A 15680-nucleotide genomic window follows, 5' to 3' on the forward strand; every position below is an offset into this window, starting at 1 on the left:
GTGAAAACCACAACAAACGTTTTGCCAGAGTGGGCAACTGCTGACGTGTAATTTTCTGTGTGACCTATTGGAGTGGCAAGATTATTCTGCCTAGATTTTTGGAGATACCCAGTCTTTTCCTCGGCGTGTTTTCTAGGATTGCCAAAGGTGCACTTAAAAAACCGAAAACATCACAGCAATCAGCACTTCTGTCTTTCATGCTCAAATTTGCCAAATCATCCAACGGGAGAACTGGGTGAATAAATCTACAGGGCCATTTTCTTTTTAATGCAATGTATATTTATTGTAAACAATAATATACAAAAAAAAAAAGAAAAAAGGAAAGGTAAGTTTCACAGAGAGAACGAAAGGTTTGGGGGTGGGAGGGAAAAAAGTCAAACAAACAAAACACGAACACAAGCCAAAGCTTACCTAAAGACAAAACATGATTTAAATGCCAGGTTTCTTAAGTTACAGAAATATCTTTTTTAAAAGATCTGCTTTTATACAGAAATTGAAGGATGCCATATTATGAGTGCTTTAAGATTTTATTCTACTGACTTCTAAAACTGTTAATATATCTTTTTTTAAATAAAAAAAAGTTTGCTGTCTTTTTTAAAAAGCAATCCTCAAACTCTCCAGCCACAGCAGTAATTAAGATTAAGGTCTGTCAGTGGGCTGATCCCCTCCAGGTTAGCCTCCTTCACGCCAAGAGAAGATGCACAATATTGATGACACATGCGCATTGTTTTGTGTCAACACACACACACACACACACACACAATATAGGGCAGCCCAAAGGTCTGTGGCAGAAAACACTGCAAATGACTCAGTGATACACTACATTTGCAATCTCTCATTTGTACAAAAAGAGAAACAAGTTTCCAGTTTGTTTTCACAAAAACAACAAAGAAAAAAAAAGGATGGACAAAAAGGCATTTATACAGATCTAGGATGAGGAATCCAAAGAAACTTGCTTTTAATAATAAAAAAAAAGATTAAAGAGATAAATAAAAAAAAACTGGTTACAGTTAAGAACATAATTTAACAACAGATGACCATACCCTTTGAGGAAGGTTCCAACAACCTATTTTAAAGAAGGTAAAATTAAAAAAAAAAGAAAGGAATTTTTTTTTTTTTTAATTAAAACCTCTCCTTACAAAATAAATAATTTTAGCACGTGGAATGTCTTGAAGGTTAACTGCTGGTGTTCAGAGAGGCACAGGTGACAGAGCGAGAGCAGGCATCTGCCTTCCACATGGGGCCCAGGCAGGCAACCAGGGGACAGTGGCTCGGGCAATTATTGGCTGCTGAAACATTCCCAGAACAGATTTCGTCTCCTTTGCTTGCCTTTTACCTCTTTCTTAAGACTGTAGTGAAGAAGCAAAGGCAGGAGAATGCACTAAAAGAGAGCGCAGGTATTTCCCAGCAGCATGGATTTAAGGCTCAAGGTGTTTTTCTCTTGTGTAAAAAATATATATACGATAAAGCTTACCAAATGCTTCTCTAGACTATTGTTTACTCCCATAATTGCAAAATAAGGCCTTTATTTTTCTTTTTAAGGCAGCTCCTCCTTGAATCGGAAAGCCTGAGGAATTAAGCAAAGCTAACCCCCAAAACTGATCACATAACACAATTTTTTAAAAATGTTAATACAACAGGCTTTTTTTTTTTTGTAAGAGAAAACAAATCTGTACAAAAATACTCTGTTTGCAAGAAAAGCTAGGGCACACTTTTCAACTAAGAGTAGTTTAGCTGTTGGAAAAATAAGAGCATTTACTTTTATCTAAAAATATGTATAAATCCCCTCAAAATGGTAATGAATCATACACAGTACATACTAAAAATATTTAAAATAGAGAATATTCCTCACAGAGGACTTCTTTCTTTAATTACTGCTAAAAAATAATTACAAAATCCAAGAAGGCAGAGAGATTGAGCACACCGATCGCAACGATTCTCCATCATCCTCCACGCTTGCTCTCAAGAGGGTTTCAAAAGTCCAGTTTCTCGTCGATTTCGCTGGTCCATTTAGCCAAGGTTTGGCCTGGCCATTGATTCGCCACAAGTGGGTAATGCGCTTGGATAGGTCACGTTTCTGTCTTGGAAATCTGGGTACGAGTTGCCTTTAGCTTACATGTCTTTAAGGAAGAAGAAGAAGAAAAACAAAAAAACAAACAAAAAACAAAAAAACAAATGTCCAAAGGGAATTCTGGCTGGTCCTCTCTTTCTTCGGTTTTGTTTAGGATCATCTCGGCCACCTTCGCCCTTCGTGGGAGGCCTCCTCAAGGTCGGGTGAGCTGTGTGTAGACGGGTTGTTCCCAGTGCTGGGGGCTGTGGGTCTGCGGGATGGAAGGGACCCCGGAGGTGTCGGCGATGGGGGTGTACATGGGGCGCTGGGCGGGGTTCATGTAGGTGAAGGTGGAGTAGAGGCCGGTGCCCTGGCCCGCCGCGTGGCTGTAGTAGGAGCTGGAGTTCTGGTGGTCGGTGTAGTCGTACTGCGAGCGGGTGATGGGCGGGTAGGAGGGGCTGTAGTGCGGCAGGCTGAAGGGGCTGTAGGCGATCTGCTGGGGCGAGTGCTGCTGCTCGCTGTAGTGGCTGGGGCTCAGCTGCTCCGTCTTGATGTGCGTTCGCTGGGACTGGCCCGGCTCGCTGCTCAGCGTGGTCAGCGTGTGCGCCTGCGGCTGCTGCGGGGGCGCGGCCGGCTGCTGAGGGGGCGCAGCCTGCGGCTGAGGGGGCGCCTGCGGGGCCGGCGGGGCCTGCGGGGGCTGCTGCGGGGGCGGCGGCGGCGGCGCCTGCTGCTTGGACATCCACACGTGGCCCGCGCCCGCCGGGGTGGCCGCGGTGCTGCTGATGCCGTAGCTGCCCGTGTAGGTGACCTGGCCGTGCGTGGCCGGCACCCCCGGGTGGCCATTGGGCGGCAGGTACTGGTCAAACTCGTTGACGTCGAAGGTCTCGATGTTGGAGATGACGTCGCTGCTCAGCTCGCCGATGTCCACGTCGCGGAAGTCGATGGGGGGCTGTCTGCCCCCCTCGGGCAGGGGGCGCCCCTCTCGCTTCAGGTCAGCCTTGCCCGGCTGCACGTCGGTTTTGGGGGTGGTGGGTGGGGTCGGCGGGCCCTGCGATTGCCCTGCGGACGATAAAAGAACAAGCATGGGAGAGTCAACACGGGCTGCGCAGACGCCCTGGTCTCAGGCACCCTCCGGGGACCCTCCCTCGCTGCGACAGGGCAATAAGGGCCCGCACCCGCGCGGGAGGCGCGCTGCACCGGAGATAAGTCGCCCAATGATTAACCCTCCAGTACACACTGGACAGTCCCCTTTTATCAGGGGAGGGTCTGGGGCCCGGAGGGTCCGGAAGACCAAATTGCTACTTGTAGAAGAGCTCTGTGTGTGCTTTTGGGGTGGGGTGTAAAGAAGGGAAGAAAAGGGGAGGTCTCGTAGGGCTGTAAGGGCATTTTACCTCCCAATAAAAAAAACCCAAAACACTAATCTCTTCGGATGCTGGGACTGAGGGGGGGTGTCTGTGTGTGTGTTTGTGTGTGTGTGCGTGTGTGTCTGGGTGCCTCTTAGGCTCTGGGTGGAGAGGGGAGTGAGACAGGCGCAAAGGGTGGCGTGTCCCTCCTGAGAAGCGTCAAGTCTCCACGAAGAATCTCCCAGGAGGAGGGCAGGGGGTGGGGTGTCCCGCGGGGCCGAGGGGCGACTCACCCGAGTGCTCGCCGGGGGAGTGCACCTCGCTCATGCCAGAGGAGGAGTGCGGCGAGTCGGCCTGCAGCGCCTTGAAGATGGCGTTGGGGGAGATGTGTGTCTGCTCCGTGGCCTCCTCGGCCTCCGCCTGCCCGTTCTTCACCGACTTCCTCCGCCGGGGCTGGTACTTGTAATCCGGGTGGTCCTTCTTGTGCTGCACGCGCAGCCGCTCCGCCTCCTCCACGAAGGGCCGCTTCTCGCTCTCGTTCAGAAGTCTGCGCGGGGCGGGGCGGGGCGGGGGGCACGGAGAAAACGAGGGGGGGGGTCAGTGAAACCCGCTGAACTGTCAGGTCGGTGGGGAGGAGGCGGCGATCCGGACCACTCGGTTTCCTTTGCACACAACCCCATCTTCCCTCCTACCTCCAAACACAGCTCATAACTTTTCTTAAAAAAAAAAAAAATCAATTCTTGCAGTCCGACCTGAGCGGTCACTCCCCGCCCCCTCCCGCCCCTTCCCTTCTATTTCTATTTTGGAAACGCTGGAGATGAAAACAACTCCTGCTGCTGCCCCAAACACCTTTGCTGCTAGAGTTATCACCCCCAACCCCAACGCCCTCTAAAAACTTTCCCCTAAATTACTTAAGCTGCAAGAAACTCCCCAATTTTCACCCCCTTCCCCATACTCCCACCTATTTCAATCAGCCTCCGTCCTCCCCCTCCCAATTCCTGCCAGGGGTCTCCTCCAACCTCAGTTTCTCCCCTGCCCCCCCATGGGTGTAGGGGGGCTGCAAGACAGAGTGCAGTTTTAACGGGCGGTGGGGGGAGGCAAACTTCACTCCCCCCCCGCCCCGATTGAGCTTCCAGGCGACCATAGAGCAGGCTGGCAGCCCCTCCTTCCGTCTCCCACCAGCCTTCGCCCATCCTCCGGCTACCTCCCCCCCCCACTTCCATTTACCACCTCCTCCTCCTCGTCCCCGCGAGCAAAGCCAGAACTTTGTCAAACTCTGAGCCCCAGTTACACCCCGTTCCTACTCCCACCCCGATCCAGTCGGCTCTTGGACCGGCAACTCCCGGACGCTAGGAGGCGGGGCGGGGAAAGCCAGCCCTGGCCAGCGCCCCCCCACCGCCGCGATGCCCACCCTGCCGCGCCGCCCCCACCGGGCGCCCCTACCTCCAGAGCTTGCCCAGCGTCTTGCTGAGCTCGGCGTTGTGCAAGTGCGGGTACTGGTCCGCGAGCTTCCTGCGCGCCGCCTGCGCCCACACCATGAAGGCGTTCATGGGCCGCTTGACGTGCGGCTTGTTCTTGCTGGAGCCGTTGACACGCACTGGCATGGGCACCAGCGTCCAGTCGTAGCCCTTGAGCACCTGGCTGACCGCCTCGCGGATGCACACGGGGAACTTGTCCTCCTCGCTCTCCTTCTTCAGGTCGGGCTCGCCCTTGGGGAACGTGTTCTCCTGGGGCCGCGTGTTCTCGGTGTCGGAGCCGGAGCCCGATGGGCAGGGCGAGCCCGCGGAGTCCTCGGACATGGTGGGGCTGGGGGCGCCGGACAGGCCCTTCTCCTGCTCGTCGGTCATCTTCATGAAGGGGTCCAGGAGATTCATACGCGGGCCCGGGGCAGGGGGCGGGTGGCCGGGAAAGGCGAGAAGCCGCGGCGGCTCGGGGACTCGAGGCGCGGGCTCCTCTCCCCTCGGCTGCCCGGACGCGGAGCGAGCGGCTCCCAGGGAGGCTGGCGCGGTGGCCGGCTGCGGCGGCGGGCACTTAGGAGGGCACGGGGTGGCCAGTCCGCAGCTGCCCGCTCCAAGTGGGGGAAGGCGAATTGGAGAGGAGGAGGGGAGGAAAAAGAGCAAAAGTGGGGGTGCTTGCACCCCTTCTCTTCTCCTCCTGCAAAGAAAAGTTTCCGGGGTTGAAACTGGCTAGTCTCCGCGCCACTAAAGTTTCCAGTCGGTTTCGAGCTCCGCTCTCGGCTCTCCAACTCCCAGCCCAGGGTCTCCTCAATAAATACCCGCCTCACCTTAGAGACTTCAGCCAATCACAGCGCGGCAGTCCCAGGGTTGGCAGGCAGCTGATTGGACCCGATTTTGGGGGAGGGAGGAGGATTGTGGCACTGGGCTGGGTGTCGAGACGGGAGGGGAGGGGAGGGGAGGGGAGCGCAGCCAAAGGGTAGACGGTGGGGTAGTGGGGGCGGGGGTGCTGCGGGGAAGGCGGGGGACCCGGGACTTCAAGTGTGTAAGTTTGTCGTACTCTCGGAATGCCAGAATTTTAGTGCCTTCTCTACGCGAATCTTTGTGTGTGCGTGTGTGCAAGTGTGTGTGTCTAGACTGGGATCTACCCCCACCTCCGATATTTCTTTTCACCGCTCTCTCCGAGGCACCGGGGACTTAGCTGGAGTTTGCAGTATTCGAAGGCAGCTGATCCTTAATGCGTAGCCGAGTTTGCGCGCCTGGAGCCTGCCTGCCTGCCTGCAAAAGTGCTTAGAAATAGTCTTTTGAAGCAAATGTTTTGGTGACTCAACGCCCGCTGTTCCTCCGAAGTAATCCATATAAATAGATTAACATGCTCAGGTTCGCCGGGGCTGGTGCGGCCGGTCAGGATTCGACTGAGCTTTTGCAAAGGGAGTCAATGGAAAGCAACGCTGAGTCCCCGAGAAGGCTGGCAGCAGCGGCCTTGGCGACGCCGCAGGAGCCCCGCGCTCTCGGGGCCGCCCCGCGCCACACCGACCTTGAACTCTGACAAGTCCTCCTCCGGCCCCCTCTACCCCCGACCCCACCGACGCTCCTCAGTAACGGGGCTACTGCGCTGACGTTTTGGTCTTTGCTTCCTGGCCGAGTCAAAAACGTCAGCCGAGTCCCTGCTGTCTGGGGAGAGTGCAGACTGCTCTGGCTTTGAGAGATCGAAGTTTGCCAGAGCGGCCGTCCCGAGTCGCGAGGCCCGGGCCGGTCACTTGGTTTGTAAAAGGCCAAACAGATGGGCACTACCGCAGACAAAACGCTCCACTTTGGCGGAGTCGTGGTGCTTGCCTGCTTTTGCTGGCATTTACTAAACACCTGAAGGGGTGAAGCCCCTGCGCTTCTGATTCTAGTCCGGGCAGTTTAGATCTGCATACAGTTGGGAGTTCTGGAGGAGGCATTGGTAGTGTCTCTGATGTATTCCAAGTGTGATTTGAGCACAACCTTTGTGTTTACACGAAATGCTTAGTGCCAGGTTGGGTAAGTGAGGAGATATCTGCTCTGGGACAGAAGAAAAATCTTGGTCGCTTGCGGGTTCCGTGCTTTCATAATCTCAAATAAACGCACAACATTGGAAAACTCTTAATTTTAAACTCCCCCTCCCCTTTTTGGGCTCTTGCAAAAATTTGCCTCTAATTAAATTATTTTTATGGTGAATCGGCCCACATCACATTAAAAACTTTTTATTTTCCTTTCTAATGTGCGAAGTGAGAACACTGTCACAAGATCCAAATCAATGTCCTTCTGGAAGAATTTTTAAAAATCTTGTTTTCTCTTATTTTCTTCGGAAGAAGCTCGACTCTTCATAAGGTAATAAGTTACAGCCTTGTTCAACAGTATGGTTTTTTTTTTTTAAACGAAGTTAACTTCTTCAAATGGGATGTTTCGGGTGCCCTATAGCTCATTTACAAATTTAAGAGACCTGCATACAATAGCTAGCTTCGTATTCGTAGCTCTGTGATTAGTTTCAGAAAGTGTAAGAAAAGCATGGTCCTTTCCTAGGAGAAAAAAGTCTGCGTCGTGTGGACCCATTTCTGTGTCCTGGGTAGAAAGGCATTGTGTGTACAGTATAACTGTGTAATTTTCAGACACCTGATTCAGGAGACTCGGAGACATTTTAGCCAGGTCGTCTGTACTTGGCTGTGTTTTATTGTAATTACCAAGTTTGCTGGCATAAAGTCAGTGAAGAGGGCTGTGACTTTATGATATTTTGGAATATTTTGCTAAATATTTGTCAAGATATATATGTATATGCATAAATGTATTTTTAATGCAACTATACAATAAGATATTAATATATAGACTTTCACATCATAAACGACGGTGCTTTATACATTTTCCGTTGGTTCGATGCAAGCATTTTTGAATTTTCTATCTTCTTGAAAACTTACGATCAACAGACTTAAAAATGGTCTGCAGTTTTCATCTGTATCCAGAGAGGGCGCCAAAAGCCCAGAAACTGTCTCCGACTCCGAGAACTAGGGAGAATTTGGATGGTGGTGGCTGGGGGTGGTGTGTTCCACTCAATCTGGACTGCTTTGCTGCTGAGATTTATATTTGCAGGAATTCCTACGCGATATTCCCTCCTGTGCGGATCCACCTCTGCGCAGCTCAGTGAGGGAACTTATGTCTATAGAGAACTGGGTTAAAAGAGAGCGCTCGAGATGCCAGACGTTTCTATTCCGCGCCAGAATTTGAGGACTGAGGCCAGGAGAAGGCCCCCGTCCCCCAGGTACCAAGCGTTGCCACAATCAGGCCAAGTCTAGTGAGTGGCGCCGTCAATTCGCGCGAGTGGATCGGTCCTGCATTTCTGCAGGGGCCTCCTGGTGTCCACTCCCCTTTCCCCATTCAGGGGGTCCATTCGCTTCGTGTTGTCTTTCTTAGGTCGCCCCGACCCCTCCTCCCTGACCCGGGAAGACGCGCAGTCCCTGACCAGAGGACCTCAGACACAGGTAGAGGGAAAGGAACCCCGCTCCTGATGTTCACGTTACAGATCTGGAAACTGAGGCTGTTGACCCAGTGTCAGCCAGAGCGTTTTGCCAGGAGCCAAGCGAGCCAGGGTCCTCCAACTGAGGCGGTGAGGGAGGGGAAGGGCGCAGGTCAAGAGGCAGGAGACGGAGGGCGCGTCTCCACATTCGGGACGTGCTTTCGGATACCCGCTCTGGAGCAAACGCCGCGAGGTCTGCCGCCGGGAGCGGAGACACAGAGGTGCGAGTGGTTCCCCAGGGAAGCCCTCGGGAAACCGAGGTCTGGGAACTCCGCCTTCCCCCTCTTGCACGTCCCGGGCCGGCGCCGGGCTCAATTTCCCCAGCGGGGGCCGCCAATCTCTCCTCCGCGTCTACGCGGGAGCTGAGACCCCAGCCTAGAGTTGCTGGCCTTGGGCGAGTTTAGCGCAAACACGTAGTGCTCAGGATGGGGGTGTGGGATGCGAGCGTGGGATGCGAGCGGATGGGCTTCCTTTCACCTGGGGAATTAAGGACCACAACCTCCCTATCCAAACTACCTTAGCAAAAGTGGGGATGATGTTTAAATCCGTTTTCAGTAGGGACGCCTCTCTGTCCTTAGGAAAATTTGGTGGAGTGAGCGGCGGCGTCCCCCAAGGATCTCAACCCCGGGCAATGTTTTCATTAGAGGTGATGGGAGAAGGGGATGCCCCTTCTCCATTCCAGTTCCTTGGGCCGGGTCCCCTGCAGGCAAAAGATTCCAATCCCTGGAGGGACAGGTCCCCGTGTCCCCGGATCCCCAGCCGCTCCTGTAATTAGTACTTTTCGGGGGGCTTGGAGAGTGTTTATCGTTCGCTCTTCACGCCGGACACGAGTTTCTTTTGGAACGGAGCGGCGGGAAAGCACGTCTCAGGACTGGCGCTGGGCTGGACAGCAACAGCTAAAGGAAAATAGGACCAAATAGCGTCGTAGGTGCGCAATAAATTATCTGTTAACTGACCGAATAGATGTGGCCTCTGGACGTGTTGCCCGAGTGAGTGCCTGTCCCATCCCAGCCGCCAGACCTCCCAGCTACAGTTCTGAACACGCGATGAATGTACATTCCTGCGAATGTATTTCTCCCCACGCGGGAGTCCTACTTTGGGAAGCTGTCTGACATGGGCCACCCAGGGCTGTGGAACCTCGACCTGGCTAAAACTGCAGACCAAGAGAGGTGTTTCAGTTTTCTTCCCTTTTCTGTTTTCGGAAAAAAAAAAAAGAAGAAGAAAAAGAAAGATTAGGCGGACGGGAGGTATCGGGTGAGGGGGCGTGAACCTCCAATCTGCCCTGGTGACCTGGCCGGGTCTGGGGTCCGGCGGGTGTAGCACAGCAGTGCGCCCCAGGGGTACGGACCGTGCCCAAGCCAGAGACCGGACGAGCTGGTTCGTTGTGGAGCTGCGGAGCCAGCAGGGAAAAAGGAGAGGTGGGAGTGGAAGGCCCTAGTCCCAAAGGGAGTGTGCTCTTTTTTCGTTCTGGGTTTTCCGAAAATATCTGTCCTTAGCGGTGGCACCCAGGAGCCGCGCGTCCTGCGGATTCCCTCAACTCACCCCTAGAACGCCCTGCAGAAAATTTCCTAGGCCAGATCTTCCCCTTAACACCCATCCCCACTCTTTAAAAAAGTCTTTTAGGCAGTTTTAGCTGAAGGTGATTTTGCCTTGGTGATTTAAAAATAAAGATAGAATAAGCGCTCCACGCAGCGGTGCCTCCTTTGCGACACACTCGGCGGCTGGGGCCACTTCAGCTCCAGGAGCTTGCTCCGCACCAGCACCTGCTCCTCCCCCTCGATCACCTTTCATTTTAGGGGTATTCAGTCCCAGGTAGGACGGTTTTGTGGGGTTTCCCTAGGGGATGGCAGGCTCCATAGCGGTGATATCATCTCAGCCTGGAGGGATTCTAACCAGCGCTTCCCTCCAAGATATCCCATTGGGTGGGTGATTATTCCGGATCTTAATCAGAGAAAATGTCCCCATAAAACCACGGAAAAAGAGGGCATGTTTGTAAGATACAATTTCGAAGGTAACGGTCAGAGTTAAAGACCCATTTTCTTGCCTTCCCCGCAATCCTTTCCTGTCTCAGCAGGACCCGGGAAGTCCCGGGCAGAGCGCATCTCCCCGGCTCCTGCAAGCTGCAGCTTCACCCAGCTTCGTGTAGGGCTCCGCTTTGGTTGTGGAGCAGCGTGAGGGAGTCTTGGGGGCCAGGTCTGCTGCCCACTGGCCGGAGCTCCGAACTCTGGGGAACAGCGCGTCCTGTCACAAGGGCCCCCCGGGAAAGGCTAAGGTCATGAGGTCAGACCCCAACTTTTGGGCTTCCGTGAGAGTGAAGCCTCCGACGGTCCTCAGAGCTGTGACATCACAAAAAGTGCTTGGGACAGGCAGACCCAGGGCTTTGTTAAACAGCCCGGGGGCTTCGAGGAGGAGTGGGGGGCCCGAAGCAACTCAGGGACCCGTTGAGCTTCCTGCTTTGTCATTGTTTATTTCAAATTAATTTCATGGTGCCTGTCGCTGAGTGCAAGGCTGCAGGAGAGGCAGGCTACCCTCAGGGTCTCTCCCAGCCTGGATAAGCAGACCAGGGATTTTTGAGAAAGCAGAGATTTTTGTTTTTTTCATTTTTTTCCCCTCTCTATGCCATCTTTCTCCCAAGGCCCTTTCTCTCACTGATGTAAAAGGAAGAAGTGGAATAGTTAATGTCTTCTTTTTCTGTCCTCAGCCTTTTGTTTCCTGGATGCGTTGTGAAATGTGGACTGGCTAGGAGAGACGGACAGTAGTAATTTTGGACCCTCCCCCCTTCCAAATCATTAAGACCCAGAAAATATGACAGTATTCCTGTCACTATCTTTAGGACAAAATGTGTTTAGCTCCACGGGAAAGGGCAGTTTGTTTTCTTTCACAGAGTTCTAGGAGTCAGATCTGTTACTTTTTCTTCCCTAGTTTCCAGGTTGGCTAAAATGTGAGAGAAGCGCTGATAAAACACAGCCAGAAGGCGTCAACTGTGTTACAGAAACTGCTCCCCTTCGGGGTCCCCCTAAAGCTCGCAAAATTGTCAGCTTTGGTTGGCAAAAGAAGATTTTTTGTCTCATCTGCCTTAATATCCACAGGCAAAACAGAGACAGATAAATAGTTACCAGTATAATTTAGGAGTAGGATCACTACAGATTCAAGTATGTAGGCGTTTAATCCTTCCCCTAAATACTCATTTTCTTGGAGCAGTGGAGAAATCTCATAGGTTGAGATGTTCTCCTCAACAGCCAAGAGAAAAGGTGGTGTCAGACCCAGACTGAGGGGTTGCAACCATGCCTGGAAGGTATGCTTTCTACTCTATGATTGGACAGAAAGGCAGAGTGGGTCTGCTCAGATATTCTTCCCAGGCGTTCACTCTACCCAACTCCTCCAGGGTCTGCTTCTCCCCAGGGACCTGGCTCTAAAGTTTCCAGAGGGAGCTCCCAATAGAGCATTAGTTTGAACCCCAACTTTATTAAATATATGCGGTATCGTTGGCAGCAAATCAGGCGGTTGCAGGTGCTTGCAAATTTGCAAAGCATGGACAATCACGAGGCTGGGCAGGGACTAGGGGAATGGGGTGGCTACATCTAAGTGTTTCTAGGACTTCAGATGACGGAGTCGAGTTCTGGGTAGAGGAAGTACAACGCAGTGGAGACATTATGTCCTTTCCATCCTGGCTTTCCCTGTCACTTGTCATGTCTCTCCCATTTAGCCCAATGTCAAATCATTCTCATTTTTAAATAAATCAATTCAGTGAATATTGCTTGAGCGCTGACTATGTGTCCAAACATCTGAAGGAGGCAAGATTTGGTCTCTGCTATTGTCTCCTGGTCTGGTTTCCATCAGAATCCAGCCTCTGTCCACATGAACTCTGCTCTGCCCTCTGGGCTCATAATGTTCTGAGACTCTATCTTGCTGCCTCTTTGACAGATTCCCCCTTTAGTTCCCCGAGACAACTCACAGGTCACAGAAAGCTGCCTCCCATCCTTGCGGCTCCATCAGAGCACTTTGGAGACCGGTAAAGCACAGTAAGAAGTGGCACCCCAAGCTCCCGGCCTGGTGGCAGACTCTGTCCCATCTCTTTCCTCTTGGCCCCAGGAGCCATGCTTCTCCCAGCCCTGCTGAAGCCATGGGCTCTGTGACTGGGCCATCTTCTTTCCCCGCCCTCACCCCTTCTTGGTCCAAGCCCAGAAATGCCTTGTAGTGTGTGGTACGTTTCACTCTCTCTTTGGGGGACATCTGCCAACCAGCACAGTGGTGATGACAGTTTCCAGATGATTTTCCAGGAGCAAAGAAATGTTCTGGGGGAGGAGAGAGTGGCATTGGCCAAACACTGAGTGGGCTGAACATTGTGGTTCCGGAAGAGGCCCAGGGAGGTGGAGTTTCATGAGGCTCAAAGATTTCTTTTTCCCCTTTAGTTTCTGCCTACAGCAAAAGTCATTAATTGCTTTGTATTTTCCTGGCACTTAAATGGTTCTCTGGTTTCTGACTCTCCTCCAGGAACTTTGGTTTGAGGAAAGCAGGGGTTCAGGGTGATATCAGCGGGGGGCATTTGCCTCTAAGCTCACCTTCCTCAGCTCAGCTAGGCCCCAGGCCTACTTCAGCCAACTCTTGGGTTATTGTAGGATCATCAGCCAGGAGAACTGCACAGTGTGGGCAGAGGATAGAATACCAACTTACCTATTCCCTTCTCCTGTCTCTGGGATTTGCCACTCCAACTTCACTTCTGCTCGAAGCATTTTGATATTTAGTCAGGCAAACCAGGAAGTGCTAGTGAAGTTGTTCTGGAGACTTAAGAATGGGATCAGGCCCAGGCACCGCAGTGGTTCATGCCGGTAATCTCAGCACTTTGGGAGGCCGAGGTGGGCGAATCACCTGTGGTCAGAAGTTTGAGACCAGCCTGGCCAACGTGGTGAAACCTCAGCTCTACTAAAAATACAAAAACGAGTCATCCCAGCTACCCGGGAGGCTGAGGTAGGAGAATTGCTTGAACCCAGGAGGTGGAGGTTGCAGGGAGCTGAGGTCCTGCCAATGCACTCCAGCCTGGGTGACAGAGTGAGACTCTGTCTCAAAAGAAAGAAAGAAAGAAAAGAAAAGAATGGGTTCAGAGAAAAGATTCAGTTCTCTGTTGATTCTGAGAAGTCTTGGATTTATATGCTGACTTATACCTCATCTTTGCTTTCCTTTTTCATATACCAGGAAGACCATCTTTCAGTCCTTTCTTGCAACTCTCCTTTTCAGGGAAAGGTGTCTCTCCCAGATAAAAGCTGTCTGCACCTATGTTACTTTGGGATGATGTGAGACTTATTCAGACTATGGAGTAAATGACTACTAAGGCTTCATATGTTCTCAGTCTAAGAGGCAGTGAGACTTAAATAAGGGGTCGAGATCCAGTTGACATGCTAACCCCTCTGTGAAGACTTGAGGACTCCCCAGGAAAAGCTACTGGCTCCCATCTCTGTGTTCATATAACATTTTGTTCAGGCCTCTATTGCGCTGCAGTCTGTGCATACATGATCCATCACTGAAATGTGATCTCTTCGAGGACAAGCACATGTGTTATCCTTTCTGTATCCTCTGTCTGTGCGCCACATAGACTCTGCTGAATGAATGTCCACGTAGGGAATGAATGCTAAAATATAGCCAAAGCAACGAATACCTAATGGTAGGATTTCAGCCATCAAGCACACAGTGGGACATCTTGATCACTTAGATGGAATGTCATTATGGCGTCCTTTGAAATGTGTCTGGCTCCTTATGCCACTTACAAGGAAATCTGTCCTTATCTTGGCACCTTCTTAAAAATTTTCTACTCTCTGACTTTTTTGTGTGTGTGTGAGGGTTTCATTTCCATCACTCAGGCTAGAGTGCAATGGTGCGATTTCAGCTCACTGCAACTATGACTTCTTGAGCTTAGGTGATCCTCCCACGTCAGCCTCCAGAGTAACTGGGACTACAGATGCACACCACCATACCCTGCTAAATCTTTGTATTTTTAGTAGAGATGGGGTCTCACTATGTTGCCCAGGCTGGTCCTGAACTCCTGGGCTCAAGTGATTCTCCCGCCTGGGCCTCCCAAAGTGCTAGGATTATAGGCTTGAGCCACCGTGCCCGGCCTCGACTTCCTTCTGTAAGAAAGAGTGTTGTAGACCTCCTTTGGAGAATTTTTGGAGTGATGGATATATAGCTTTCAGACTGCAATCTTTATACATTTCTGGCCTGAATTTATAGGTTTTGAGAAAACAATCAAACCACAAACTGAAATTATTATTAACATATCAGAACCTCTAAAACCCCCGGAACTTGCTGCCCAAATATACAATGAAAGTCTTTTTTCTTACATTTTTTTGTTGTTTGCTTTTCTATGTTCAGTGCACAGCCCTTTCACAGATGAGCTCCTGTGGCGGTGTGGCTGACCGGTGAATGAATGGTGGGCAGAGATGGAGTTGTGGGGAGTTTGTGCCTAGGAGACAATTATAACCTGGCCTTTCTCTGCAGCTCCTCTTGGGAAGGGATTTTTCTTCTTTCTGCAAACGGAGCTGCTGTTTGTTTGGAGAAGGAGAGCTGCGGGTATGGAATTAGCAGGTGTCATGTGGGCTGCACGTGTGGCTGAAGCTACCTGAAATCTGTACACTAATCACTCCCAGATGGCCCCAGGGACTGCAGTCCCCAGAGCCCCAGAAGCACAAATCCTTTCCCAGCGCCTCCTGTAGAAGGGAAGGGGTGGGAGTTAAAGGGAAAGCAAGAATGTCAGTGAGCATACGTGGCGTGTGTTGTCTATATCGATCCTGCCTCTGAGCCTGCATCCTATCTGACCCTGGGCATTTGAGAAGCAAAATCACTCACCTCCACTCCTGCCCCTAATCCAAATTATGACTTATTTGCAAGAAGAAGGAGGAAGAGTAGGAAGAGGTAAGAAGAAAAACGAGGATAAGAAGAGGAGAGAAACATTAGCTTTAGGAACTGATGCATTGGCTTGGGGGTGGGGAAGGATGGGCGAGGTTCATTTCAACAGATATTTACTTAGTTATTAAATGTCAAAAGTGCCATAGCTTTTTGCTGCTTCTCAGTGAAACCTGTTGCTCAGATAGGTGGGGTGACACACTGGGGGGGTCATGGGAGAGGCGCTGTCTTCCAGCTCATGGCTGACACCACATACAGGAATTCTGGGGTGCAGGCTTAGGGAGGAGAAACCTTGGTTTTGGGCCCCTGTCTGTTTAGAGCCTGTATTCTCTCTGCTTTGTCAGCTTCCACCTACAACTGTGGCCTCTATGCCTCTCCCCTGCAACCAGCCTTTGCCTGGACTC

General features: G+C 51.5%; 1 protein-coding gene across 1 annotated transcript; it reads right to left on the minus strand.

The window, feature by feature from the left end:
- Positions 1-261: 261 nt before the first annotated feature.
- SOX9 (SRY-box transcription factor 9) lies at positions 262-5636 on the minus strand. Its single transcript, XM_021670886.2, has 3 exons — positions 4837-5636; positions 3687-3940; positions 262-3109 (listed from the first exon to the last, which is right to left on the minus strand). Exons 1-3 carry the CDS (start codon positions 5265-5267, stop codon positions 2265-2267), a joined length of 1530 nt encoding a protein of 509 aa, XP_021526561.2. The 5' UTR covers positions 5268-5636; the 3' UTR covers positions 262-2264.
- Between the last annotated feature and the right edge of the window lie 10044 nt (positions 5637-15680).

Source organism: Aotus nancymaae, unplaced genomic scaffold (genome assembly GCF_030222135.1).
Source record: "Aotus nancymaae isolate 86718 unplaced genomic scaffold, 86718_ANA_hifiasm-v0.15.2.pri h1tg000089l, whole genome shotgun sequence".
Lineage (NCBI taxonomy): Eukaryota > Metazoa > Chordata > Mammalia > Primates > Aotidae > Aotus > Aotus nancymaae.